Here is a 12349-nt window from a genome sequence, read left to right on the forward strand (position 1 = left end):
TTACACCATGGCTACCTCCATGAAGCATGTGCTGTGTCAGACTGGATGCAGGGAAAGACCACTCAGTCCCCTGGCAGTCAGACACATTGCTCTGTATAGCTCCTGGCCCAGACATCCACTACTCAATTATCACCTTCATTTATCAAAGCACCTTTGTGTGCAGGTCAGTTCACTAGCTGGCCTTAGGCCTACTCGCGCCCACCTCAGACTCCCCTAACCCCCTGTCAGGTAACATTACACAGGATGGAGACCATGCCCTATCTGCTAGCCAGCCAACTACCAAATGTGCATTGTCAGGAGATTTTTTGTGTGGTAACTGAGTAATGGGAAGAGTGTGGTGGTGGTGGTGTTTGGTCAGACAGTAATGGCGGGTGGTAGTGGAGCATAGAATGGGCCAACATCATTTTGAAAGTATTCAATCTTGGTACTATAGGTGAATAAAGGGTAAGGTTGTTTGTGATTTGGGAGATTTCAGGTGGTTCACCTCATGGTGTAGAGCAGGGTACCGTTGTCCACCAGTCGTAGCAGTTTGTTGGGCGTGGTCATGTTGTGGGCCACAGATTTTTTCCCGTTGTGGAAGAAGGTGTCTGGAGTCCAGATCTTACTGGCCAGGAGGTTGTTAAGAGGCAAGACCTGCATGGGCCCGTCGAACTTCAGCCTCTCATCCCTCCAACTCTGACGGAAGAACACATCGATGGTGTACTCCTGGGGAAAGATGGAGAGAATAAGTCTGTTTCTAAGGTAAGAATTCACAATCAAATATTAATCTAATATTCAGCATCTCCCATAAGAGCTGCAAACTGAAAGACTGTTCTCTGTCCTGGTACAGTATATTGTCAGTATATTGTCAGTTATGGCCTTGACTAGCAGAGAGTTGAGTTCCCTCCCAACAGCACGCACACACGTCAATAATGCATCATGCATTTTATTTGAAGGGGAAAACAGCCTTGTCAATGTGGGATCCTCGAGGCGTCCTTCAGAGTTCATACTCCAATGATTGCGTTTTCACAGCTGTCGCCGGCGGGATAAAACATGCCTTTTCCAAGAGTTATCTCTCTGACCATATTGCCAAACATGTAACAAGGGACAGTGTCCCCGATAAACCTCTCTAAGTTCAGAGAGAAATCTCCTGCCGTTAGTGGCTGCTGCTGAAGTAGGGGAGTGGCCTCACACTTCTATTCCTCAGACGCTTCTTCCATTCTGATAGGATTTTCCATAGGTATTAAAACGTCATAACAAACTTATCAGCTATAATTTCAGCTTCATTTGGCTGTTTTAAGAAATAGTCACCAGCATATTTAGAATGAACGGTGTAGTGATTTTTTCATTGTAAATTCATGTCATAATGAACAGGATGATGAACAAACAGGAACATAAAATAATAGTAATAAAGTCTACACCAAGACATACACCCAGGCTTCAATAATGTGTGTGTGTGGGGGGGGGGGTCTACTAAGCTATATGGAATGTTTTAAAGAAGGACACACCAAGGATAATTCTGCTATTTGATTTTGAATTTTAAGACCCCTTGAGGTATCAAAAGTATCTGCTGCGTTCCGAGCTGCCGTTCTGCATACCACTGTTGTACTGCGCCGTTATTTGCCTGTTTGTTGCCCGCCTGTTAGCTTGCACGATTCTTGCCATTCCCCTTCGACCTCACATCAACGAGCTGTTTTCGCCCACAGTACTGCCGCTGACTGGAGGTTTTTTGTTTGTCGCACCATTCTCTGTAAACCCTAGACACTGTCGTTCATGAAAAGCCCAGGAGGACGGCTGTTTCTGAGATATTGGAATCGTCACGCCTGGTATCGACAATCATACCACGCTCAAAGTTGCTTAGGTCACTTGTTTTGCCCATTCTAACGTTCAATCGAACAGTAACTGAATGCCTGTCTGCCTGCTTTATATAGCCAGCCACGGCCTCGTGACTCACTGTCTGTAGGAGCGAACCATTTTCGTGAATGGGGTGGTGTACCTAATAAATTGGCCACTGAATGGACATGATCCCAATTCTATCCAAGACGCTGACAATTCTAAAACCCGAAATAATTAATTGTGTTGATTTATGGGCCTGTCGCATCTTGTTGCACTCATAGTTTAAAACCTCAGTGGTTAGTGCAAAAAAAATAAGACCTCAAATATGTATTCTGCCATCTGAATACAAAATTCTAACAACCCCCTAACTTCAGCTGTATGTTGAATAATCACTGTGTGCACAAATATCACATATCTGCTTCATGTCTTTTGAAAATGAACTATTTTCAATAAGCATGATATAAATCCTTCAGTATGTATTCCATTGTTTTCCTCCTGCCCTATATTGAAGCATGTTGTACAATATTAGAGACAGTCTTTACAGTGACAGTGTGTAATCTAGCTCAAAATAGCTGATTTAGGCAGGCCCCTTGCCACAGGGTAGCCCTTTCCTGCAGTCAAAATGACATAGTGGTCCCATGGGTGGAATGTTATTGATATTTTTCATATTGTCATAATTAATAAAGTATTTTTATTAAAGCAGAAAATCTGGTGTTTATATATGTAACAGTTTTGTTATATTTCTGTCGTCTATAAAGTGTAGTATTGGGATGCAAACTCAAAATTGAATACATTTCAACTCTATATCTGACATGGTACAGGTGTCTTATTTTTTTAAAGCCCATAACCATGTGTGTGAGGTGTATACTTTTGTTTCAAAGTAGATTTGTTTAAGACTACCAAGAAACACTGTGTGACCCTGATTTATCCCACTGCTGTAAAAGGTTAATCTGTCTCCTCCCCTTCATCTACACTGATTGAAGTGGATTTAACAAGTTATATCACTAAGGGATCATAGCTTAAACCTGGATTCACCTGGTCAGTCTATGTCATGGAAAGAGATGGTGTTCCTAATGTTTCGTACACTCAGTGTATACAGTACCAGTCAAAAGTTTGGACACACCTACTCATTACAGGGTTTTTCTTTATTTTTACTATTTTCTACATTGTAGAATAATAGTGAAGACATCAAAACTATGAAATAACACATATGAAATCATGTAGCAACCAAAAAAAGTGTTAAACAAATAAAAATATATTTTATATTTGAGATTCTTCAAAGTAGCCACCCGTTGCCTTGAAGACAGCTTTGCACACTCTTGGCATTCTCTCAACCAGCTTCACCTGGAATGCATTTCAACTAACAGGTGTGCCTTCTTAAAAGTTAATTTGTGGAATTTATTTCCTTCTTAATGCGTTTGAGCCAATCAGCTGTGCTGTGACAAGGTAGGGGTGGTATACAGAAGATAGCCCTATTTGGTAAAAGACCAAGTCCATATTATGGCAAGAACAGCTCAAATAAGCAAAGGGAAACAACATTCCATCATTACTTTAAGACATGAAGGTCAGTCAATCCAGAAAATGTCAAGAACTTTGAAAGCTTCTTCAAGTGCTGTCGAAAAAACCATCAAGCACTATGATGAAACTGGCTCTCATGAGGACCGCCACAGGAAAGGAAGACCCAGAGTTACCTCTGCTGCTGAGGATAAGTTCATTAGAGTTAACTGCACCTCAGATTGTAGCCCAAATAAATGCTTCACTGAGTTCAAGTAACAGACAAATCTCAACAGCAACTGTTCAGAGGAGACTGTGTGAATCAGGCCTTCATGGTCAAATCGCTGCAAAGAAACCACTACTAAAGGACACAAATAATAAGAAGAGACTTGCTTGGGCCAAGAAACACGAGAAATGGACATTAGACTGGTGGAAATCTGTCCTTTGGTCTGATGAGTCCAAATTTGAGATTTTTGGTTCCAACCGCTGTGTCTTTGTGAGACGCAGAGTAGGTGAACAGATTAATTCTGCATGTGTGGTTCCCACCGTGAAACATGGAGGAGGAGGTGTGATGGTGTGGGGGTGCTTTGCTGGTGACACTGTGAGTGATTTATTTAGAATTCAAGGCACACTTAACCAGCATGGCTACCACAGCATTCTGCAGCGACACGCCATCCCATCTGGTTTGCCCTTAGTGGGACTATTATTTGTTTTTCAACAGGACAATGACCCAACACACCTCCAGGCTGTTTAAGGGCTATTTGACCAAGAAGGAGAGTGATGGAGTGCTGCATCAGATGACCTGGCCTCCACAATCACCCGACCTCAACCCAATTGAGATGGTTTGGGATGAGTTGGTCCGCAGAGTGAAGGAAAAGCAGCCAACAAGTGCTCAGCATATGTGGGAACTCCTTCAAAACTGTTAGAAAAGCATTCCAGGTGAAGCTGGTTGAGAGAATGTCAAGAGTGTGCAAAGCTGTCAAGGCAAAGGGTGGCTACTTTGAAGAATATAAAATATATTTTGATTTATTTAACACTTTTTCGGTTACTACATGATTCCATATGTGTTATTTCATAGTTTTGATGTCTTCACTATTATTCTACAATGTAGAAAATAGTAAAAATAAAGAAAAACCCTTGAATGAGTAGGTGTGTCCAAAGAGAGAGAGAGAGAGCGAGAGAGAGAGAGAGAGAGAGAGAGAGAGAGAGAGAGAGAGAGAGAGAGAAGAAGGGGAGCAGAAATAGAGGGGGGGGGAGGGGGGGGGGGCAGAACAGAGGAGAGAGGGAGGCTCACAATCCACTCCTACCTAAGCTTGAGGGAGAGATCAGGATGGCCCAAAAGTAGATGTAAGAGACAGAAGAATGTGAGGCTGTGATTACTCATAGTCTGGAAAATGTTAATTGAAGATTAAACTTTTTACAATGGGCTAATTCTGTCTAGCCAAATGCTCTCAGCTATACATATCAAGAAACAAACGCACAAACAAAAATGACAGAAGAATCTGTCGCCTCTCTAGATGTAGAAAAAGAGCCAGGATAGATTCATTGGGTTAAAACACAAACCCTTTCTACTTCCTTCCTTGCTTATGCTTGTATAAAAAGATAAATTAGAGTCACATCTTTATTCATGATTCCCACCCATCAACCTTCAGTAGCAATGAGCATGTTCACAAAAGAGCAAACAACTCCCTGATATGCCAAACTGACAGAAAAAACAACACAAGCAGATGAGAAGCTTTTGGTGTGGAAAGTCACCGAAAGCAATGAACAAACGCTGCGTTGATTCTATTTTTCCCAGCCACAGGGATCTTAACTTTTTTCAGCACGTCAAGAAAGGGTCTGTGTTTAATGCAAGGCAAATATATACTGAACAAAAATATAAACGCAACATGTAAAGTGTTGGTCCCATGTTTCATGAGCTGAAATAAAAAATCCCAGACATTTTCCAGACGCACAAAAAGCTTTTTTATCTCAAATTTATCCATATCCCTGTTAGTGAGCATTTCTCATTTGCCAAGATAATCCATCCACCTGACAGGTGTGGCATATCAAGAAGCTGCTTAAATCAAATCAAATCAAATTTTATTGGTCACATGCGCCGAATACAACAGGTGCAGACATTACAGTGAAATGCTTACTTACAGCCCTTAACCAACAGTGCATTTATTTTTAACAAAAAAAGTAAAAATAAAACAACAACAAAAAAAGTGTTGAGAAAAAAAAGAGCAGAAGTAAAATAAAATAACAGTAGGGAGGCTATATATACAGGGGGGTACCGTTGCAGAGTCAATGTGCGGGGGCACCGGCTAGTTGAGGTAATATGTACATGTGGGTAGAGTTAAAGTGACTATGCATAAATAATTAACAGAGTAGCAGCAGCGTAAAAAGGATGGGGTGGGGGGGCAGTGCAAATAGTCCGGGTAGCCATGATTAGCTGTTCAGGAGTCTTATGGCTTGGGGGTAGAAGCTGTTGAGAAGTCTTTTGGACCTAGACTTGGCACTCTGGTACCGCTTGCCGTGCGGTAGCAGAGAGAACAGTCTATGACTAGGGTGGCTGGAGTCTTTGACAATTTTGAGGGCCTTCCTCTGACACCGCCTGGTATAGAGGTCCTGGATGGCAGGAAGCTTGGCCCCAGTGATGTAATGGGCCGTACGCACTACCCTCTGTAGTGCCTTGCGGTCGGAGGCCAAGCAGTTGCCATACCAGGCGGTGATGCAACCAGTCAGGATGCTCTCGATGGTGCAGCTGTAGAATGTTTTGAGGATCTGAGGAGCCATGCCAAATCTTTTCAGTCTCCTGAGGGGGAATAGGCTTTGTCGTGCCCTCTTCACGATTGTCTTGGTGTGTTTGGACCATGATAGTTCGTTGGTGATGTGGACACCAAGGAACTTGAAGCTCTCAACCTGTTCCACTACAGCCCCGTCGATGAGAATGGGGGCGTGCTCAGTCCTCTTTTTTTCCTGTAGTCCACAATCATCTCCTTTGTCTTGGTCACGTTGAGGGAGAGGTTGTTGTCCTGGCACCACACGGCCAGGTCTCTGACCTCCTCCCTATAGGCTGTCTCATCGTTGTCGGTGATCAGGCCTACCACTGTTGTGTCGTCGGCAAACTTAATGATGGTGTTGGAGTCGAGTTGAGCTTAGAACAGCGCCGGAGAAGATGGCTGCCATTTTACAGTAATGATCATTACACCGGTGCACCTTGTGCTGGGGCAATAAAAGGCCACTCTAAAATGTGCAGTTTTGTCACTCAACACAATGCCACAGATGTCTCAAGATTTGAGGGAGTGTGCAAGTGGCATGCTGATTGCAAAAATGTCCACCAGAGCTATTGCCAGAGAACTGAATGTTAATTTCTCTACCATAAGCTGCCTCCAACGTTGTTTTAGAGAATTTGGCAGTATGTCTAACCGGCCTCACAACCGCAGACCACGTGTAACCACACCAGCCCAGGACCTCCACATCCGGCTTCTTCACCTGTGGGATTGTCTGATGGGGGGGGTGGGGTGTGCTGAAGAGCATTTCCGTCTGTAATAAAGCCCTTTTGTGAGGAAAAACTCTGATTGACTGGGCCTGGCTCCCTGGGGTGGACCCTGGCTGCCAAGTGGTTGGGCCTATGCCCTCCCAGGGCCACCCATGGCTGCACCCCTGCCCAGTCATGTGAAATCCATAGATTAGGGCCTAATGAATGTATTTAATTTACTGATTTCCTTATATGAACTGTAACTCAGTAAAATCTTTTAAATTGTTGCATGGTGCATTTATATTTTGGTTCAGTATAATTCGATTCCTACTTTGAATAAACTCCAAGTCTGCGAGAGAAAACAAAAGATACTGTTCTTTCAGTCGTCTCCCTTTAACATTGTGTTGGAGCTGAAGAATCTAAATTCCTCTGTGCACAATGAAAAGTGACGGCACAGCTCTCATCAAAATCATTTACATCGATCTTTCTATCAGCTTCATCATTATGGCCTGCGTGTCTGTTATGAAACGCAGCTACCGAGTCCCCACTACAACTTCTCTCACAAATAATCCTGCTAGAAAGGAACAAACAGACAGACAGACACAGTCAAAGCACCACACGTATTGTCCAGCTATATACTGTACTGTACTCTATACTTTTACAGTTCTCGGATCTCACTCTTTTTATTTATTTTTACCCCCTTTTCTCCCCAATTTCGTGATATCCAATTGCGATCCAATTACGATCTTGTCTCATCGCTGCAACTCCCCAATGGGCTCGGGAGAGGTGAAGGTCGAGTCATGCGTCCTCCGAAACGTGACCCGCCAAGCCGCGCTGCTTCTTAACACCCGCTCGCTTAACCGGGAAGCCAGCTGCACCAATGTGTCGGAGGAAACACTGTTCAACTGACATCCGAAGTCAGCTTACAGGCGCCCGGCCGCCACAAGGAGTTGCTAGAGTGCGATGAGCCAAGTAAAGCCCCTCCCGGCAAAACCCTCCCCTAACCCGGACGACGCTGGGCCAACTGTGCACCGCCCTATGGGACTCCCGGTCACGGCCGGTTGTGACACAGCCTGGGATCGAACACCAGGCTGTAGTGACGCAGCATAACTGCGATGCAGTGCCTTAGACCGCTGCGCCACTCGGGAGGCGGATCTCACTCTCTGAACTCCTGTTTCCTTGGCCAAGTCACACTAGTAATTCTATCGAAAAAACCTTGAAAGCACAAACAGAGGGAACACACTATAAAATAATGGTTTGCATTCTAGTGTGAATGTTCAAGTCACTTCTCTTCTTCCCCTTACCCCCTGTGTTTAGAATTCTTCCAGTTTTAATTGCAATTTCTCTGCAGCACTCTGCTAGCTATTCCCTCTCTTCTATCAGCTTTTTTTCTCTCTCCTTTAAGAATTTAGTTTATCCCTTTTAAGTCATTCATCTGTGTTAATGATGTCACATGGAGGGTGTTAATTATGAAGTAGAAACCCAGTGGAAACACCAAAGCACTTTTCCCACTTAGAAAAATAAATAAATGAAAACGCAGGGAGTGTACACAGATGTAATAGGTGGGGCTGGGAAATTTGAAGATAGGGAGAACAAACAGAGAGAGAAAAATAGAGCGAGAGCAAGCAGCCTTATGGTGACTTCAGAGTATTGTGGCCTTTCATGACCTACTGTAGAAGTGTTGCACCTGCTCCACTGACTGCGAAACAACAAGGATTCCTTCTGGTCATGTCGGACCACCGTTTTTTTGTGCCAAGTTTTTTCATCGAAACCCCAACACTCTCCACACTTCTCCCCTGCCCCCAACACAACACAGGCAGAGATCCCATGTGATAAATAAATGTAGCCCAGTTGTGTTTGGCTTAGCTGGGCCAAGATATCATCTGTTTGTTTTCCTTTTAGGCCTGGATAGGATACTGAGTCAAGGTGGGGAACTCATTTGAAGATAAAAAAGGAATGAGGAAAAAAAGAGCGGAGCCAATCTACACACAGGGCCAAGTGGCACAGCCGATTCAAACAGCAGCTGGTGCTCCTCCAGCGAGGGAGTGATTGATTTCTCATCAACAGAGTACAGAGAGAAAATACACACATAAAAAAAACACATCCCACAGAGGGGAGAGGAGAGAGATCCACAGACACCAGGGAAAGAAGAAGAAGACAGGGAAGAGCCGAGCGTCTCTCCTCTCGTCCTCCTCTCTTCCTCCTCCGATGTTCTCCCCTAGCGAGAGGAGGGGGCTTGGGATTGACCTAATTCTCAACGTGTGTGTAGGAGGAACCAAACGAGCAGGAGAGGGCAGGTGCCACTCTCTGTCCCCCACTCCCACTGCCTATAGGAGCATATGGAGGAGGGCCTGGCTCCCAAACAGCACCAGCCTGGTACAGTATGCTCTAATTAGGGTCTCCAAGGCTGCATCTGACGATGGATCACTAATGCTGAGCCAAAACATAAACAACCATTAGCGACTGAAATGTCTGTACAGCTGTGCCTGACTTTCAGCCAATGTTCTTAATTGCCTTAAATTATGTACTCGACTTTCAGCGCCGCCTGCCTTAATCTTTACTCTAGCCTTAGCTTAAACACAACCCTGACTCTGAATGTATATGCTACAGTGAGGGAAAGAGGTATTTGATCCCCTGCTGATTTTGTACGTTTGCCCACTGACAAAGAAATGATCAGTCTATAATTTTAATGGTAGGTTTATTTTAACAGTGAGAGACAGAATAACAACAACAAAATCCAGAAAAACGCATGTCAAAAATGTTATAAATTGATTTGCATTTTAATGAGGGAAATAAGTATTTGACCCCCTCTCAATCAGAAAGATTTCTGGCTCCCAGGTGTCTTTTATACAGTTAACGAGCTGAGATTAGGAGCACACTCTTAAAGGGAGTGCTCCTAATCTCAGTTTGTTACCTGTATAAAAGACACCTGTCCACAGAAGCAATCAATCAATCAGATTCCAAACTCTCCACCATGGCCAAGACCAAAGAGCTCTCCAAGGATGTCAGGGACAAGATTGTAGACCTACACAAGGCTGGAATGGGCTACAAGACCATCGCCAAGCAGCTTGGTGAGAAGGTGACAACAGTTGGTGTGATTATTCGCAAATAGACGAAACACAAAATAACTGTCAATCTCCCTCGGCCTGCGGCTCCATGCAAGATCTCACCTCGTGGAGTTGCAATGATCATGAGAACGGTGAGGAATCAGCCCAGAACTACACGGGAGGATCTTGTCAATGATCTCAAGGCAGCTGGGACCATAGTCACCAAGAAAACAATTGGTAACACACTACGCCGTGAAGGACTGAAATCCTGCAGCGCCCGCAAGGTCCCCCTACTCAAGAAAGCACATATACAGGCCCGTCTGAAGTTTGCCAATGAACATCTGAATGATTCAGAGGAGAAAACGTACAAAATCAGCAGGGGATCATATACTTTTTTCCCTCACTGTATATCTAACACGCAAGGTTGACTCTTAACCTGACAGTAGTGTATCTGATGGTTCCTGCCATGTTCCTGTCTTAGTTAATGGAGGTCTTCGTGCATATGTTGAAACAGCTGGAGGGAGCAGCACTCTAGGAGTGCATGATCACTCTGAAAGATTTCAAGGGCTGAATTAAATGTCAGAATGTTTACACATCAAAACCTGACATGGAATGTTTTATTAATGAAAGGATTCACATTGCCAGGGATACGTACTGCCTGGTCTGTCTCTAGTGTGGTGCGGGCATAAGATGTGAGGGCATATTTTGATCGGTTATGGACAATTCTGTTTAGAAATATATCAATACAACAAAGTCCTAAAGGAGTAAAGCCAGTATACAGTATGAGGGACCATGAAAAAACAGACTGGAAAAAATATAAAAGAAAGACACACTGCAATCTATGCTCCCCTGTGGTTTATTGGCGACAATGATTTGACCCTTAGGTCTTCATCAACAGTCCATTTACAAAGAACAAGCCCATAGAGAGAGACATGAATGAATAGTTCCTTCCTATGATATGTCTCTACCCAAAAGTAGTACATTCCTCACATGGGAATGGTCTTGAAGACAAATTAATCATACATTTCCCCAGGTACTCTTCTCTTGTAATCGTGATAAGGGCCACTATGGCATATTGCACATTAATTAAAAAGGAGGCATCATAATTCTACCATCTAATGAAGTCTGTCAGGACATTAATTTCCTCTATTCTTTTGTTTATTCATTACAATTAAAAACATCCACGAATCCTGATGGTCTGGATAGGGACTTCTTTGCTTTGATGATTCAATTTACACTGAACAAAAATAGAAACGCAATATGTAAAGTGTTGGTCCCATGTTTCATGAGCTGAAATAAAAGATAACAAAAATGTTCCATACACACAAAAACTTTTTCTCTCAAATGGTGTGCACAAATGTGTTTATATGCCTGTTAGTGTGCATTTCTCCTTTGCCAAGATAATCCATCCACCTGACAGGTGTGGCATATCAATTAGCTGATTAAAAAGCATGATCATTACACAGGTGCACCTTGTGCTGGGGACAATAAAAGGCCACTCTAAAATGTGCAGTTTTGTCACACAACACAATGCCACAGATGTCTCAAGTTTTTATGGAACGTGCAATTGGCATGCTGACTGCAGGAATGTCCACCAGAACTGTTGCCAGAAAATTTAATATTAATTTCTCTATAATAAGTCGCCTCCAACGTCGTTTTAGAGAATTTGGCAGTACGTCCAATCGGCCTCACAGCCGCAGATCACGTGTATGGCGTCGTGTGGGCGAGCAGTTTGCTGATGTCAACGTTTTGATCAGATTGCCCCATGGTGGCGGTGGGGTTATGATATGGGCAGGCATAAGCTATGGACAACGAACACAATAGCATTTTATCAATGGCAATTTGAATGCACAAAAATACCGTGATGAGATCCCGAAGTCTATTGTGAGGCCCATTATTTTTTTTAAGGTATCTGTGACCAACAGATGCATATCTGTATTTCCAGTCATGTGAAATCCATAGATTAAGGACTTATGCATTTATTTCAATTGACTGATTTCCTCATATGAACTGTAATTCAGTAAAATCAATGAAATTGTTGCATGTTGCGTTTATATTTTTGTTCAGTATAGATAAGATAAATTATTTCGTTTGAGTGAAAAGCAACTGACTGATATTCAGACTGAATATGAACTGACTTTGTGAGCAGTGGCTCTTGAGGTTAGCTATTATCATTGTGTTTACCTGTCCTCCACACAGGCCTGGTTTTACACAAACACACCTCAGGTAGGAAAGTCACCAACAGAACAAATTATCTGTTTAATTGAATTGAATTCTGAGTCTGAATTGGGCAGCAAATTAGAATAAATATGAGGTAAACACTCTTGAAATAGCAGTAAGTCAGCACATTTTCTACAGTTTAGCAACATGTTTCTCTGCTGGTATTTCTTGTAATGTGACTTTAGCTTACAGTCCACTGCAGTCAAATATAGCTTGCTCTTTTATGTGTAATTTTGTCTCTACAACCTCGGCAGTCTCCAAGCAGCAGATAACAGATATAAAGGACCATTCTACTCTCGCCTTGCTCCCC

General features: G+C 43.2%; 1 protein-coding gene across 1 annotated transcript in view; it reads right to left on the bottom strand.

Moving 5' to 3' along the window:
* The window catches only part of LOC311142137 (gamma-aminobutyric acid receptor subunit alpha-3-like), a gene marked incomplete at both ends in the record, with an annotated part of 106242 nt that overhangs the window by 55742 nt on the left and 38151 nt on the right, over positions 1–12349 (bottom strand). Inside the window, one exon of the mRNA XM_084177727.1 lies at positions 485–705. Coding sequence (XP_084033853.1) covers positions 485–705 — 221 coding nt within the window. The remainder of the gene's footprint in view (positions 1–484; positions 706–12349) is intronic.

The sequence above is a fragment of the Coregonus lavaretus genome (assembly GCF_964263955.1).
Source record: "Coregonus lavaretus genome assembly, chromosome: 15".
Taxonomy (NCBI): Eukaryota; Metazoa; Chordata; class Actinopteri; order Salmoniformes; family Salmonidae; genus Coregonus; species Coregonus lavaretus.